This window comes from Astatotilapia calliptera, chromosome 15 (genome assembly GCF_900246225.1).
Source record: "Astatotilapia calliptera chromosome 15, fAstCal1.2, whole genome shotgun sequence".
Taxonomy (NCBI): domain Eukaryota; kingdom Metazoa; phylum Chordata; class Actinopteri; order Cichliformes; family Cichlidae; genus Astatotilapia; species Astatotilapia calliptera.
Genome location: NC_039316.1, coordinates 14,732,239 through 14,749,890, shown reverse-complemented (window position 1 = coordinate 14,749,890; position 17,652 = coordinate 14,732,239). Strand labels below are relative to the sequence as shown.

General features: G+C 40.5%; 1 protein-coding gene across 7 annotated transcripts; it reads left to right on the top strand.

The window, feature by feature from the left end:
• max (myc associated factor X) lies at positions 1–16,201 on the top strand. Of its 7 annotated transcripts, none has more exons than XM_026194913.1 (5): positions 1–212; positions 506–532; positions 8,053–8,178; positions 13,444–13,567; positions 15,394–16,201. In XM_026194913.1, the coding sequence occupies exons 1-5, from the start codon at positions 177–179 to the stop codon at positions 15,579–15,581; spliced, it is 501 nt and encodes a 166-aa protein (XP_026050698.1). In that variant the 5' UTR covers positions 1–176; the 3' UTR covers positions 15,582–16,201. The 7 variants fall into 7 exon arrangements, with proteins under 7 accessions (XP_026050698.1, XP_026050701.1, XP_026050696.1 ...); XM_026194916.1 differs by having other exon boundaries at positions 2–212; positions 8,053–8,160; XM_026194911.1 differs by having other exon boundaries at positions 2–212; positions 13,429–13,567.
• Positions 16,202–17,652: the final 1,451 nt, after the last annotated feature.

Sequence of the window (17,652 nt, the reverse complement as noted above, 5' to 3'; positions counted from 1 at the left end):
TGGCAGCTGCGTGTGTGGAGTGCAGTCACGTGGAGCCCGTAGAGTCCACCTCGGCTCCGTCCAAACAGAACGTGAGCTGTTAGCTGTCCGTGTATAGGAGCGCCGCTCGGTGCTAAGCTGATTCATGTTGTTTTTTTAGCCACCCGTCCGTTTAAACTAGCCTATTTAATCGAAGAATGAGTGATAACGATGACATCGAAGTCGATAGTGACGTAAGTATGGCTGCTTTTTGCTTTTTAAGGATGTTATTCCGCCAGCTGGAAATTTGTTTTAGCTCAACTAGCTCGTCGGCTAAGCGCTAGCTGGCAGTAAGCTGGCTAGCTCTGATCTTCTGAGTAATTTTATCGGGATTCCAGCTAAATGATAAGAAACAGTAGGCTTTCTTGCATCAGCTCATTGTTGACCTGATTAATTATCTTACTTTTCTTCAGCGAAAACAGTGAGATTGTGGAGCTTTACGAAGAATTGTGGCTACAATTGTACTTTTTGTTCTGTTTCTTTGCAGGAAGAATCACCGAGATATCACTCTGTGGTGCGTAATGCTGGATTTGTCCACTGTCGACACAAAAAAATGTGTCTCTGATTATTGCTAAGTTAACTTATTCATCACCACTTTGCTTATTTAATTTTTATTTATTTATTATGGTGTATTAGTCAGATTGCACTATTTGGGTGGTGGGGGCTAGTCATGAGAGAGAATGTGATAGTGCGGTTATCTCGATGATAACACGTGTATGTTTTAAATTTATTTATATATGTGTGTGTGGACGGTATTTTTTGCTTTGCGTGTAGTTGTTCATGCATCTCTGCAAGTGAAGCGATAATCCTCGGCTTCAGTGTATTGCAGGGTATCCCCCATCCTGTGTATACCCGACCATAGGGAGACTGTAACACGAAATCTATATTTAGACCAAAGCTTTATCCCTACAGAGGCTTTTTTTGTGTGTGCGCGCGTGTTTGTTGTTTTTTTCCGGTTAACACAAAGCCTTCTGTGCTCCGTAGCAGCAGGTTAGTGGCCTGAGTCGTCTCCCCCCCTCTTCCACCCCAGGCTTTTTTGCTCCCCTCCGCGGGGATTCCGCTCACAATCAGGTTTGCATATCATACATGTAGGTCATCTTAGTAAAGAGAGCGCGTTTACATTTTGTTCTGCATCCATGATGCAGATGCAGAGGGGGGCGTAACGGGTAGAGAGGCTGCTGCATCTCCTCGGACAGGGCTTGGTGTCAGGAAAGGGTGCAGCGGGATGTTTTCCTGTATTGCAGACGGTGATTAGAGCCATCTTCTCTCTACAGGCAGCGAAAAGGCTGGCAGCCTAAATGAATGACGTATAGCTGCATGCATACAAGCTAGGGGGAAAAAAACACCCTGCACGATTTGGTTGGTGCACACAAAAACACCATGTTTCCCCGCCTGTCAAATAACTAGAATTAAAATGCGGAAGAGCTGTTTAGGAAATATTAGTGTTAACATGTTAACATGAAGTGATATAAAGATTAGAAAATAGCCTTTTTGCTGGTTCCCCCCCAACAGACCTGAGGCAATTCTCTCTTTATTTTTTGATCAATACTGACTTTAATGTTCTGCTTGTGTTGTCTAGTTTATACATGCATACCGAAAATATTTCGTTTTCTGCTGAACAGTAGGAGCATTTTTCTTCTTGCTTAAAATGGGCCTTTCGGGGTTGATTATGCAAGCAAGTCCCATTGGTCTGCTTATGGTTGCCTTACTTACAAGAAGTTTATGCATTTTTCTGTTTCTGGGGGGTGAATTTAAACTAGATTAAACCCCATTAAAAAAAAAAGAGTAAATATATTTAACACAGTTAATTTTATTTGCAGGAAAACCCCGACTTACTGCTTCAGACAGTTAGAGAAAAGCTAGCTTTAGAGCAAAACCTGGCAAGTTGCTTTTAGAAAAAAATCACCAGTGCTTTGCACAATTATTGAAGTGTTACCTTAGTCATAATTTTGGATGTTTGTCAGATGGCTTAAAAAAAAAGTGGTCTCAAGTGTATAAAAAAATGTTGCAACATTGGCAGATGTGCTCACAGATGCGTGGAGAAATATCATTATTTTATAAAGGATAAAAAGAAGTTTCCTTCTTCTTGTTTTGCCAAACAGCAGTAATAGAACAGAATGGTGTCTCTTCGTGGTTTAATTATCTACAGACAAGTAAATTTACCACCAAGAATACTTTTGTCAGCTTGTTCAGATGCTCTCAGTTATTTATTTATTTTTTAATTAGATTGTGGCTCGTATTTTCTCAGGATTGCACTTCCCAGATTGCAATTTCTGTTTCCAAAAAGCTAAATTCACCACTTTAGCTGTGCAAACAGAGATAGGAATAAAATGTAATGATGGTTTTGGTGTGGCAGACATTGAATAGTTCTCAAAACTTGAATAGTGATGTGGAAAGTGGGCCTGTTGTCTGTAGATATGTCTTGGAAGGTGAGATAAGAGACTGAACGCTGTCTAGTCATGGAGCAAAGGGGCTGCTAAGCACTTAATGTATGTATGGTATGCAGTGTGTAATGGTTAGAAAATGTACGAGGGGCAAAATATGATTTGTTTTGTAGCTCCAAGAACAGAAATGTATAAACTAATGAACAGTGAAACCAGTCATTGTAAGATCTTAAATATGTCCTAATGAGGACATTTTTTTTAAATCGTCAACTTTGCTTCACTTGCTGGCGAATCTGTTTTAGTGGCGTTTCCATGGTTACTGGTGGAAAAAGTTTTGACAGCAGCGTAGGCTTTCGTGCGGGGAAGGTGAGTTGGTCAAGGAATGGCCAGGAAGCAGCAGCTAGGCACCTGGTGGTGTTATGTAATGTCTCATGATCAGGTATGAATAGAACGGAGGAGAAGCTCAGCTGGCGTAGGCCGCCAGCAGAACGTATCAGCTTTACAGTGAAGTGATAATGGTTGCAAGCAGGTAATAGGACACCTGCTTTTTGTGGAGCCTGATGTGCTCAACAAGGTAGCTTGACGATGCAGATACTGCTGTGTTTATAGCAGCTGTTTAGTGTTGGCGACCTAGTTAAATGTAATTATGTGCATGATGTAACCTTTAAAGTGGATTCACTTGGAATTAAAATTTCCTACACAAGTCAGAAATAAAGAAAACATTGCTGCAGTCCTGGCTCTCTGAAGGAACAGACTTGTTGAAAGGTATGTCAGGTTACGTGACAGTACATACGTGGAGATCTTGTGGCTATTTTATGTAAAGGGTGTGGTGTCTGTCCTTTAATCTGCTCTCAGAAAGAGGCATGATTCCTTATTTTTCTGTCGGTACTATGGGGTCACATCTTGATATTTGGGGGCAATTATATTGTTTAATTTTCCCAAAACAAGGTTTTCTGTCAGCTTATTTTCACTCTTTTTTTTTGCCTTCAAAAGAAACAACAAGAACAAACAGAATTTGAGATGTTTTCTTTTCCCAAAGACACATTTAACAGTAGTAAAAAGTACCCTCACTGGTACTCAGATTAATAAAATTTTGTAATGTAAAAAAGCAGTTTCATATTAACCGCTAATCGTTATTAGATTAGTGTTCAATATAAATTATAATTATGTAGGTTAGAGCATGTATAGTGCAGACAGCTGGGTCATTTCATATAAATCTAAATAATTGCGTTTCCTCTAGACCTTCTCAGATACAGTTGTTTTGTTTTTTTGCTTTCGGGCTTGTAAAAATATTAAATTATATAAAATATTCATAGGCTGAAGGTAAAATCTTGCCTCAATTAAACAGACTGAAGTTGGTGTACCACTAAAAATCATTTACCTCTGAGGTCATGAGGTGGGTGGTATTAAATAAATCAAATTTTTCATGAAATGACTAACCTTATCTTTACTAATGTGATATTTACTGTCCGAACAGAACCACTTTTCCCTTAAAAAAAAGTACTTACATTTTATACTTATAAGTCACTACTGCAGACCTTGAAACTGTTTTAAACTGCAGTGGTTTTAAATGTCTTTATGTACCCTGTCTCCTCTTTAACTGGTGCAATGAAACTTTGCATGAACATTTAACATTTATATGCTTTTAAAACATTTATTATAAATTCAAATTCTGATGGTTTTTGTAAATATTCAACATCCTCTTGAGAGTGCGACTTACATTGCCAAAGAGTAACTTAAAGGCACTAAAATATATATCTGTGGTAGAACTTTGTTCAAATCAGCACTTAATAGTGAACGAAGACTTTGAAGAAGCGTGAAAGGCCTGTCAAAATCCGCCTGTGAAGCTTATTTTTGCTAATTTTAAACGAATGGAAAGAAATGAGGAAACAAAAGCAGCTTTATGGAATTATTGGATTGGAGTTTATTGTGAGGTTTAACTAGGGCTGGCTGATATGGGAAAGAAAGTCATAAAACAATAATTTCTTTCTTATCAGTCTGAAATATAAATCGTGCTGTAAATGGACTCACAATTTCGGTCAAGCTTAGAGGTTCTTTTTCATACCAAGATATACAACCAAGAACACAAACACAAATGGAAAACTGAAATCTTTGGTCTGTTCCAAATAAGTATAACCTAGATATTAATCCGATATTAAAAAAAATGATATATATATTTTTTTAATATAGATTCAGACTGTCTGTACAAATTCAAGAACCTTTCAAATGCAGGCAAAGGAGAACATTCAGATAGTTTAGGGCCACTTGTGCTCCAAGGCACAAGCGAACAGTTATGTCTATAACGTCTGTTCCCTGAAGCAGAGGAACGGGTTGTATTCCCCTGAACAGCTACCCTGAGGTACCCCCTGAGCAAGGTACCGTCCCTACACACTGCTCCCCGGGCGCCCAATGGCTGCCCACTGCTTCACTGAGTGAATGGGTTAAATGCAGAGAGGAATTTCCCCACGGGGATCAGTAAAGTACACTTTCTTTTTCGAATAAGAAGCAAAGTGCCGTCTCAACAAAGTGGGCAGTGACGCTCATATGGATCAGATGTGCAACTTGACCACAAAGCCAGTGTGGTGGCGAAGAATGACACAGCTGTCCAGCCGTCGCTCTACAGTCCATGTACAGCTTTGAAAGTACGAGAACTGTTAATGGTCAGTTCCTTTAATTCAACATTATCGACTGTGCTTACTGGCATCGTGTCTTGTTATCGGACAGTTCCATTCAGCAAAGTTCTCGTAGCTTGAGTCTTGTGCCGCGAGTCGTCGTTAAACTTTTTATTTTGTTTTATCTCAATCACACTCACTTGTACTGCTGCAGCCCAAACACTAGCATATGTGGTGCTACTGGCTACACCTCCTATGTCAGCCTATGCTGACGTGGCTCTGTGTTCTCATTATCATTGGTCTTTTGTCTTATCTGTCAAAACATGCTGGAATAAGGTTTGTCAGCTTTATGGTGACCATATCTTATATTTATATTGAGCAAAACTTTATTCATGGACATTTCTTTTGTCATTTTTATCGTCCAGCTCTGAGTTTAGCCAAATAAACTGTACATTTACAAAAGGGAAAGTAAACCTAATGGCCAGCGTTGATTGGTAACTGTATTTAAAGCAGTTCCAGTGTTTTTAAATAGCTTGTCTGTAAGTCACCACTTGCTTTTAACAAGCAGGAATTCTATAATAAATGAATGCTAACATACTCTGGGCTTTACTCCTGTTAATATACTGAACATAATAGTCTTCCCCTCATTGCCGTTGAACAAGAAAGTCAACCACGTGCACTTTCTGTATCTATTGTCTCGTCGCTGAAGCATCCATAGATACAGCCACCAGACTGGTAATTGCACATGCCATCAATAGCAGTCATGTTTGTTCATGCAAGGATTAATGGAGGGAGTGCTTGGCACAATGAGGCACATGGTCCTGGTGGTTTTTTCTCCCTTCTGGTTGGTCTCTGTTTTATGCAACACACTGTAGGAGCAGCTGCCACTGAGTCACATGATATGCATTGTGGGTAGCTTTAAGGGTATATATGTGGGGTTTTGTTTGTTTGTTTGTTTGTTTTTTTTTTAATTAAAGTTTCAGTTTCAGTGACACTCAGGGTGTCTAGGATGTGTTCATGCTCTGCAGCATTTATCTTCTTGCTAAGACCTTCAGCAGGATGTTTACTTGCTTAAAGTATTACTTGAGTCACGCTTTACGCCCACCGAGATCACAGCGAAAGGCTTGTCTTAACCTGCTCTTCATCTCACTCGTGGCCACTTTGGCTTTTGTTGTAATCCATGGACAAAATGAGTCAGATGACACAAGGTCACCTGACTTCTGTCTCCTCTTCTCTTTGCCTGAAACTGTGGCGTGACCACAAATATTGTTCTGTTTTCATTGCTAATATTTTAGTCACATCTCGTGCTTTGCTGAAGCTGTGTGATGGTGGATGTACAGATGATTTTGGAGGCTCTTATTGGGAGTTGGGCTCAGCCTGGTGACAGCATGGATTAGTCAGGAGTCAGATTTGATTGGAGGCTGTAATTGTTTGGCCTAAAAACAGGCCGAACTACATGCTGATCAGTGCTCTGGTCATGTGCTAATGGCAGCTGTTTTATGCCTCGAGTTTAATAATTGGAGTTCAGATGTGTGGTTTTGAATTAACAGCTAGTTATGTGCCTGTTTTTAGTTGGTGTTTGTTAATAGTGTTGGGTTGTTATAGTTAAGCTAGTTATTTGATTTGACAAAAGACATGAAAAATGTTGTATTTTAGTTCATACAACAGCCTAAAATTAACCTCAAATTTACGGTGAAAAGCCGAACCCCATAAAGGTTGGAGAGCAAAACAACCTCTGTTCATGACTGCTGAACTGTTTACTTTCTCATCAGGGAGTTAGCTGACACTATTATTTGTCATCATGTTTGCAGTGACTAGTTTTCATGTTCAAATTTAGAGATTTCTTCGTATTTTGGTCTATTTTAGACAATAGAGTTTTGCAGCAAATGAAGAGGGAGCTGGAAGTAGCATTTCATTGTTAGCATGTTAAGATGTAATAATGCATCTACAGTGCTTGGCAAATTTATTAGACCACTATCCAATGTAAGGTTTATGTCACACTAGATTAACACTATTGGTGATTACCAAAATAATTTTTCACGTTTCTGTGATTGTTAATCCACCAATATGCACTTTATGCTCTTTAATTTGCAAAATTTAAAGTTATTTATTTAGATTTCTATGGTTGACTGATGTTCTTAAATTCGGACTTCTCAGATGAGTACAGTGTGCCGGCATAAATGCAGGTATTAAAAAACACAAATGCAGTTTGTCTAATAAATACCAATATAATTTTTTAGATTTAAACAAGTTTTGGACTATTTCTAAAATATTAGCTTGATTGTTTTTATGACTATTGGTCTAATAAATTTAAGCATTTTGTGTTTAAATATGTTATATCTTCCTTATGTTTAGTTAAAAAGAAAAGTTTTCTCACCTTTGGTCATATTTAAATTTGGGTAAAATATCAGAGTAATGACGGTCTACACTAAGATCTGGCCTTCTATGTAGAATCTGTCATATCGGCTGCTGATATTGAAATCCATTGAGGACTGTGAGGTTAAACCTTTTATCTTGTGGATTACAGAGCAATAATATTTGCATGAGTTTCAGTGAACTGCAGTCCCTGTTTTAATATGAATTTCTTTAAAATGACAAGATAAGTGTGTTGATATTAAAAAAGAAGAAAGGAGGGTTATGTTTCACAAATTTTGAAGTTGGTGAAAAGGAAAGGATTTACATCTTTAATAGTAAAATGAATTTTTACAGGTTGAGGCTGTTGAGCAGTTTAAAGATGGCCTTAAAAATGTGTGACTATCATTCTCAGTGTTTTATTATAGATTGAAGACAAACTAATTTTGATGCCTTACTGGGGATATTAACTACATCTTAAATGAGTCCTCCTCCTCTGTAATGGTTGGTTAATAATAATGATGGCTGCACTGAATTAAAAGCACAAAGCAGTGTTTTACTTCAGAGTGCGACTTGGCAGCAGAGCGGCTTGTGAACGTTTGACTGGGACGGCTGGACACCCGCTGTCCCTCTACCCACGCTGCTCTGCTGCCTGGCTTAAGGCCCTGTGACTCTTGTCATTGCAGGCAGACAAACGGGCACACCACAATGCGCTGGAGCGCAAGCGTAGGGACCACATCAAAGACAGCTTTCACAGCCTCCGAGACTCGGTACCCGCCCTGCAGGGAGAAAAGGTTGGTAACACTCAGCCTGTAAGTCTGCCTACCACACAAATGCCAACTACACACTCATGTATGAAAAATATTTGAATTTGAATGAATTGTTATTGTGTCATGTCTATGCTAAAATGTGAATTTTACTGTTTATGATGTTTAGAAAACAGCATGTAGATGTTCAGAGATGCAGATGTCTTGTTGCTTCATGTGGAGGGCATTGATTGGGCAGCTGATTAGTGGAGGGTAAATGGTAGAAGGGTGCAGACTGGCAACAGGAAGGCAGTGATGCAGTCTAAGTACTTGGAGCAGCATTGGGAAGTTATTATGAGGACATTTTGTTGCTCTCTTCCTGTTTTGACATCATTGACGTAGAGAATTTTTAGAGTGGGTTCAGCAACTGGCTGCACAAGGGTTTTATTTCAGTTCAGGAAACACACAGTGCAAAATGGCTTGATAAGACGCTCGGCTATATTTATCTCAGTCCGAATCACCACATGGACATCGCTGTTTAGCTATCGATTACAGTGGGGCAAAAAAGTATTTAGTCAGCCACCGATTGTGCAAGTTCCCCCACCTAAAATGATGACAGAGGTCAGTAATTTGCACCAGAGGTACACTTCAACTGTGAGAGACAGAATGTGAAAAAAACATCCATGAATCCACATGGTAGGATTTGTAAAGAATTTATTCGTAAATCAGGGTGGAAAATAAGTATTTGGTCAATAACAAAAATACAACTCAATACTTTGTAACATAACCTTTGTTGGCAATAACAGAGGTCAAACGTTTACTATAGGTCTTTACCAGGTTTGCACACACAGTAGCTGGTATTTTGGCCCATTCCTCCATGCAGATCTTCTCGAGAGCAGTGATGTTTTGGGGCTGTCGCCGAGCAACACGGACTTTCAACTCCCGCCACAGATTTTCTATGGGGTTGAGGTCTGGAGACTGGCTAGGCCACTCCAGGACTTTCAAATGCTTCTTACGGAGCCACTCCTTTGTTGCCCGGGTGGTGTGTTTTGGATCATTGTCATGTTGGAAGACCCAGCCTCGTTTCATCTTCAAAGTTCTCACTGATGGAAGGAGGTTTTGGCTCAAAATCTCACGATACATGGCCCCATTCATTCTATCGTTAACACGGATCAGTCGTCCTGTCCCCTTGGCAGAAAAACAGCCCCATAGCATGATGTTTCCACCCCCATGCTTCACAGTAGGTATGGTGTTCTTGGGATGCAACTCAGTATTAGTCTTCCTCCAAACACAACGAGTTGAGTTTACCAAAAAGTTCTACTTTGGTTTCATCTGACCACATGACATTCTCCCAATCCTCTGCTGTATCATCCATGTGCTCTCTGGCAAACTTCAGACAGGCCTGGACATGCACTGGCTTCAGCAGCGGAACACGTCTGGCACTGCGGGATTTGATTCCCTGCCGTTGTAGTGTGTTACTGATGGTGACCTTTGTTACTTTGGTCCCAGCTCTCTGCAGGTCATTCACCAGGTCCCCCCGTGTGGTTCTGGGATCTTTGCTCACCGTTCTCATGATCATTTTGACCCCACGGGATGAGATCTTGCGTGGAGCCCCAGATCGAGGGAGATTATCAGTGGTCTTGTATGTCTTCCATTTTCTGATGATTGCTCCCACAGTTGATTTTTTTCACACCAAGCTGCTTGCCTATTGTAGATTCACTCTTCCCAGTCTGGTGCAGGTCTACAATACTTTTCCTGGTGTCCTTCGAAAGCTCTTTGGTCTTGGCCATGGCGGAGTTTGGAGTCTGACTGTTTGAGGCTGTGGACAGGTGTCTTTTATACAGATGATGAGTTCAAACAGGTGCCATTCATACAGGTAACGAGTGGGGGACAGAAAAGCTTCTTACAGAAGACGTTACAGGTCTGTGAGAGCCAGAGATTTTCCTTGTTTGAGGTGACCAAATACTTATTTTCCACCCTAATTTACGAATAAATTCTTTACAAATCCTACCATGTGGATTCATGGATTTTTTTTTTCACATTCTGTCTCTCACAGTTGAAGTGTACCTCTGGTGCAAATTACTGACCTCTGTCATCATTTTAAGTGGGGGAACTTGCACAATCGGTGGCTGACTAAATACTTTTTTGCCCCACTGTAAAACAACAAAACAAGTTATGGCTGGGTATCAAATCAGTGTACTTTTGTGCTTCTGAGTATGTGTTTCAAAGATTACCAAGTGGCAGTCTGTTGTGGTTTGGGCAGGTTCACAGTCTTTGGTCACAGTTCCCAATAATAAACATTTTGCCAATTTTTAGACCTTAAACTTGCATTAACGTAAAAAATAGGAATATGGACTTCCCCTGTTCAGTTACGGATTGGGAGTTGTGAACCTTCTTTGAGATGAGTGTGGCTGATCGAGCCACACTAGCATAAATGGTTATGAGGTTGTTTATGGCAGCGGTCCCCGGGCCTCGGACCGGTACTGGTCCGTGTGTCATTTGGTACCGGGCCGCGAGAGTTGAGGCTCAGGTGTGAAATGTATGGTTTTCAAGGTTTTTATCGGTTTTCAGCGTTATTTTGTTATCGTTTTTATCGTTTTTATCGTTAACTCGGTTTTCCTGAGTCTTTTCACGTGTGTTATGAATAAATCTTTTTTTTTTTTTGGTACCGGTACTAGTTTTATTTTGTTGTATTTATACGTGACACCTTAACGGCTGGTCCGTGGCGCAAAAGTCGGGGACCGCTGGTTTATGGCATATCACTTGCACCAATGTGCTGATCATAAACAGGCAGATTAACCAGAAGGCTTAACTCTTTAAATATAGGACGAATTACAAAATAAACAAACCTTTTTAATGATTGAGCATCTTTTTCACGTTCCTAGTGGTTCTGGCCTTCTAGTGTTAAACAGAAGATTGCAGTGGTTTGACTGTAATTCTGATCTTTTTTCTGTTTTTTGTTGGTATTTTGGCTTGAGTAGTGTTTGGTTTTTTCTTACCCAACAGCTCCCCTTCCCCTGCACTAATGGCCGTAATGTATGTCGTAAACAAGCAGAGTAAAAAAATGTGATAGATTGCATCTTGGAAAATTCTTTCAAGCAGTGTTTTGATCGAGATAATGAACACTAGTATGTTGGCTGCTTTAGAATATGTGGACGTGTTAAATAGTTGAGCGTTGGAAAGTGCATTCAGTGCAAGCATGTTGAGCCTATAATCTAGAAGGAAGGAAGGCTGGTGGTGCCACACTTATTGTTTCCTGACTGTTAGACTTGATCCTCAGTCTAAATTCTAATTTTCCATTGATTAACTGCTTTTTGGGAAAGAAGAAACACGTCTGTTCCTTAAATGTCAGCCCGCTTCTGCCTTTGAGTTGAAGTAAGGTTTAAAGCCTTCTGAGTTTCTTGGGGTGAGCTGTAATTCAGCAGTAGAGCTGCTAAAGCGCTACCCAAGAGCAGCTTTACTGCCATCAGACTTGGAGATATTTGGGTTGTGTTTCTGCCCAAATGTGTTTTGTTGCAGGGTAAGGAGCTGAAATCAACTCGTATCCCCTTTAACGCAGTGTTTAACCTGCAAAGGCATTAAAGCGGTTATGAAATTAGTAGTTGGGGACATCCATATCATCTGTAGGATATATCTGATGGACATTTTTTGCCTCCTCTGGCAGCAACACATCTGTGGATGGGGTGAAGGTCCAGTTAGCAGTGTTAACCTTCTGAGGCAGAGGAAAATGTCCACATATATTTATCCATACTACTTGGCTTACCTTTATCAATAAGAGTGATGTAGAGTTTAAATGTTTGCATTAAATTTATGCTGTGGGTACGTTGTAACTGCAAAATCCTATGAAACCTCGTGACCAGACATGCATCGCCCTACAAAGGTAACTGCATTTCATTGCAATGACTGCGATTGGTGCCGTTTCCATCTGTGCATTTCTGACGAGCACTTCTTGTGCCTCTATCTGCCAAACTGACGGGAAGAGAGCAGCTCAACTTGAAGAGATAAGTTCCACTCACAAGTGCTATTCGAGTAGCAAAATTGCAGTGCAGATATGCCAACTCGAATAAACTACATAGTGGCCTCAGTATAGACAGTTAAATAAAGCTTAAATCCCAAATATACTTAAATTTATTTCCAGTGGCGTGTTCTTTGCAACGCATGACCTTAATTGAAGTTTTGTAAACGTGCCATTGCTAGCCATGTGAAATTAACTTATTGCCAATTTTGGATGTGTGGCAATAAAAGATCAACTGAATAAGGCCTTGGGCTTAGAGTGGTTAGTGACCACCTGGTAACTGCCTGTTGTGAAGGATACATAATCCCCAACTGGTTGCTGGAGGTTTGATTGCAGTTGCTAGGAAAATAATTGCTAAAGACACAGGCACGCAGGCCTACAGACCGGCCAGTGACTCACCTGTTGCTAGGTTGTTCCCTGACCATTTGGCCTTGTGATTGCTTTGATCGCTAGCATATTGCTGCAGTTGTTTGAATGGAAGTGATGGAGTTGTCTACAAATATGGTCCAGCTACTCTCCGAGCTGTTGCGTCACAAGCAGGAAACAGATCATTGGCATTCAATGAAAATCATGTTTGCTTCAGCTCTGCAGCACAGCTTTTACTTCTAAGGGAAGCGTTCTCATTTCCAGTGAGTGTAGCACTTTCTCCAGTTGTCCTGAGCTACTGGTTAGCGAGTGTTTGCACAAGAAAAACCTGCAGGCAACTTTGGTTCGGCACCTTCTTTGACACTCATACACATCTGGCACTTTTCACTTTTCCCTAGAAACGGGGGATTGTATCACATTCTCTATGGTGGACACCTCTTGCTGTCACTGTCACTTTAATTTAAATTAGACTTGTTTTTCTTAAACAGAAGGTAAGTTGGAGCCTTTAAATGATTTTTTTTTAAAATCAGTGATACCCAGCCATAATTTGTACAGGTCAAGTAGCTGACAGACACCAGGTAGGCATGATGGCAAAGCTGTAATCTGAGCTGGTTGCTGCTGCAGTGTTTGTTGTCTGCTGTAATCGAGGAGAGGCCTCTGACCGTAACTTGTCAGGGGTATGACAAAGCTTATGCATGTCAGACTGAAGTGCTAGCAGATTTCAGGGGGTTAAAAGAAGGCAAGCTAGGTAGAGAAATGCACTGCTGTCTCAGATACCCTGTAGTGTCCTGCAGTGGTTTGAGTCTGCAGTGTGCTGCTCTCTGGGGCCAGTCTGCGTAGCATCATGGCAGGGGTTAGAGTTACTGTGTTAGAAATGTGATAAAGACTCTGTATACTTGCGTCATTGCTTCAATTTTTGCATGTGTCACTAACAGCAGTCTACCAAACAGGCGTCTCGAGCTCAAATCCTAGACAAAGCCACAGAGTACATTCAGTACATGAGGCGGAAAAACCACACACACCAGCAGGACATCGACGACCTGAAGAGGCAGAACGCACTGCTTGAGCAACAAGGTAACACTTCTTATCGGGGAGAGGCGGGCTGATTAATGCTGGTTTGGGTCGGCTGTGAGGTTTTCCACCCGATAGGTGCAAGCGTGGACGGCCGAACAATAAATGTTTGTTTGAATGTTTTGGCGATAAAGGAGTGTGTGTGTGTGAATAGTTTCAGAACACACTGCTCTTTACGCATAAACAGATTTATTTAGTTTTTTTTAGAAAAAGAACAAGTCTGCCCCCTTTTCTGTTCTAAATTTACTATAGGATCATCTGCAACTACATGGGGGAAATACAACATTTTATCATTATGTTTGAGCGTTTAATAACATGCCTCCTTGTACCTCCATGTAATCACCTAAAAGAGAATGGCCCCTCTAACGTCTCTCCCTCATGTTTCTAAAGTTTATGTATGAGATGTGCTTGTCTATTTTTACGTCCAGGGCCGAGGTTGCTCTAAGGCTAATATTTCCACGCTTCTCAGTAACCAGGTTACAATCGGCTTTCTTCAGTAAGCTCATAACAGTCATGTAAACGAAGATGGTGGTTACTAAAACCAGAGTGAAGGATTAGACAAACCTGGCAAAGCTCAGAATGATGGAAACAAGATTGATTTTCGACATAAAAAGCAAAAGGACCTATAAATGTGCATTTCGTACCAAGCATTACTGGAGAATCCAAGAGACAAAAATGGTTTTAACTGTTGAGCACAGGAAGCTTTCTCAGAGACTTTGGAGAGACAAAGGTCTAAATATTGTCATTGTTTAGACCTTGAGCAAATTTGGACCATCATGTTCTGCTCTCTGATGTACCTAAAATCCTCCAAAACTCAATGAAAGGTGTAGCTTAGACATGGTGCATTAATATACTCTTGTGCAAAATGAGGATGTTTTCCATATGTATATGAATCACGTTTGTTTCTTAAAGTCTTAAACCCTCCTGATAACTGAGCCGAAAATGGTTGCATTTGCTTTATTTTACACTATAATACAATAAGTCACCATCTTTTAACAAAGTATAATACGCTTCATTGAGCAGAGTTAAGTGTAGGATACAGAAAATCCTGAGTGCAGTGTTCCCACATAAGGATGCATGGTCTCAGGAGGCTAAAATTTTGTGAGACCCCTGCGTCATCAGTCTGATTTTTTCCCTTCCCCCCTTTTAAGCATTAGATTGCACAAAAATGCCAGCTGTAGCAAAACTGATAGAAATAAGATAATATATGTAAAATTAAGGGTTTTGTTTGTTTGTTTGTTTGTTTGTTTGTTTGTTAGAAGGCTCAATAAACAGTCCAGTTTCAGGCTTTGAAGCAGTTTGATTGAGCTCATGTGACATTGTGGGCGACAAACAACCCAATTTAATGTTGAGTGGGCCGGCCCAAAGAAGCTGCCCTTTCTGTCGGTCTAAAGAAGTTTAACTACAGAAATTGGTGCTGTAACTTTTTTGTCATTTAATAGTTGATTTACTACTTTTTTTACTTTGGTGTAGTATGAATAGCCACGGGAGAGCTATTTGCCAATAAGAGAAGTTGTTAAACTCATGAAACTGCAGGTAAGAGTCCAAAGTAAATGCCCTCCTTCACAATTTCTAATGCCATCCAGATTGGTATCTTTGCTGGGGCGATTCTGGCCCCAGGATTCAGATTCACTCTTAAGTTTGACTGTTTGAAATCTGTTTAATTACTTCAAGATCTCGCGCTGAAAGTAATCTGTTAGTGCTTTGAATGCATCCTAATCAGGTTTCTGTCCAGCTTATAAAAGCAGAGAATTATGATCAGCAGTGTTTCCTCAGACCAATCGTTTCTTCAGTAAATTTGAGTTCTCTGTTCCTTTGTGTCCACGCAGTCCGCGCTCTGGAGAAAGTGAAGGGCTCAGCTCAGCTCCAGGCCAACTATTCCTCGTCTGACAGCAGCCTGTACACCAACCCCAAAGGCAGCGCCGTGTCGGCTTTCGACGGCGGCTCCGACTCCAGCTCGGAGTCGGAGGCAGAAGAGCCACCCACCAGGAAGAAGGTGCGCGTGGAGGCAAGCTAGAGAGCCGAGCGTCTTAAAACGAAAAAATAAAAAAAGGAAAAAAAATAGGTGCGGTCGAGGCAGCAGAGCACAGCGGAGGGCGAGAGGGGAGACGGCCTTCAAAGCTCTCGAGGCTCACCGACCTCTCCTACCTTCATGCCAACGACCACCTCGGCCTCCCTTGTCATCCTCTCTCCTCCATCTCTGGATGGGCTCGCACTGGAGACTCGTCGCCATCAAATCTCCTCACAACAGCCGCCACAATCGTCTCTCTCCAGCCAGTCTCCACCCACGGGAGAGAGGTTGTAAGCAGGGTGAAAGACAACTGCTTCAATCCACCTAGAGAGCTTCAGGTTCCCCTCCTCCTCCACCCCTCTTTCTCTGTTGATTTTTGTTCTCCATCATTGGTATCCTCCCCTTCTTTAGCAACATCAATCCAAATCCTAAAAAGAGGCAGCTTGGCTATGTAAGGACTCGAGGCTCTTTTGTGTGTGTGTGTACCCTCAGTAAAGCTCCTCCTCCTCCCCCAAGTTATCTTTTTTTCCTTTGGGAGGAAGGATGAGCCAGGTGTACTCTTTCAAGCACTGCTATGTTATGTATTTTTTTTGTTTTTGTTTAGAATTTACACACACACCTAGATAAAAAAGAAAAGAAAAAAGTTTTGGAAAGATTTACCTTTTTAAAAATGAATAAAACATTTGTAGCTTTCTTTTTTTTTCCAGTAAAGAATGTGAAGATGCTCGGAGCAAATGTTAAAAGTGATAACCCACCTCAGCCCCACTGGATTGCAGACGTTTCCTGCAGCACACACTTGTCAACACAAGATGATTAAAAAAAGAAAAGAGAGAGAGAAACCTGTTCTGTTGAAATTGATGTTTTGAAGGAGAATATTCCTGAACTTATATCGTATTTTGTCCTTTAGCTTGAAGTAGTGGATGACTTTAGGTGGCTGAATACATTAGGCATCTCGTTTTATATATTTCAAAAAAGCATTAATTGGATGTTTTCAAGTTCAAACAGTATGTTATGCATTTCTTTAGTGATCACACAAGTCATGAGATGATGCTGATTTTGTCACATGTAGTTTTCTTCAAGGTTATGAACTAGGTTTTGAATCTGAAAAAGTAGCCCCCGTCTCCTGCAGTACAGGGAAGCAAAAGAAGTCCATGTCAGTGTGTTGTGCTTTACACAGTAAAAATCAATGTTGCTGAATCCCCCCCCCCCTCCAAGGAAAAAAAAAAAAAGGAAGCATTTTCGTGTCTAGGAAATGTGTGTGTATGTATATTGTTTCCATTTAATTTCTATTTAGAAGGATATTATTAGTGTAGTAGGTCTTTGTCCAATTCCATTCCATGGAAATTACAAGTATGTTGTACATACTGCCAACAATTGTCTTGCAAGTTGAGGCCTACCTTTACTATGAGACTATAAAATAAACTATTTTATCCTTTAGCTGTCTGTCTGTGGTCACTGATCAGCATTTCCTTCGGTGTGTGAAAGTGCTAAAATATTGGACTCTGCTCAATTTCTTTTTTCTTTTTTTTAAGAATGGCTTCTTGACAGCTGCCTTTCCAATGAGACCATTTAGGACGAGACCTTATCAAACAGTAGATTGATCAACTGAAATGCTAAATGTCAACTGTTTAGCTGCTATTTGAGGCACTAAACATCGAAAAACTCAAAGGCTTTTCTTTTCAAAAAAATGTGCACAAAATGTTAAAGAAATCTACAATAAATCATACACGGGGACCCAGAATTGATCTACTGACTCCCCTGATGAAGGCTTGTGTGCCAAAATATGTTGGAAGGTTTTTGTTTTTTAAGTTAAACATGACAGTGCCATAAGAATAAAAACATTTGAAATTTTCAACTGAAAAGAAGGAGCCTTGGAACTTCTTTCCTCCTCCACCTGTTGAATTTCCTCAATTTTTTAAGGACTCACTGCACACATATACGGCACATTTCCAGCTCTTTGGGATTCACTTGTTGGCCCAAAGCTATGCCTCTAAATCAAATTTAAGACCAAACTGGAAATGGAAATACCCATCATAGATGAAATCTTATTTGGTCATTAATGACCTGTGTCATCATC

Excerpts from the sequence above, each read along its gene's own strand:
- max (XM_026194911.1), top strand. The coding sequence starts at position 177 with ATGAGTGATAACGATGACATCGAAGTCGATAGTGAC. Across the intron at positions 213-505 it reads ACATCGAAGTCGATAGTGAC|GAAGAATCACCGAGATATCA; the intron begins GTAAGTATGGCT and ends GTTTCTTTGCAG. Across the intron at positions 13,568-15,393 it reads CGCACTGCTTGAGCAACAAG|TCCGCGCTCTGGAGAAAGTG; the intron begins GTAACACTTCTT and ends GTGTCCACGCAG.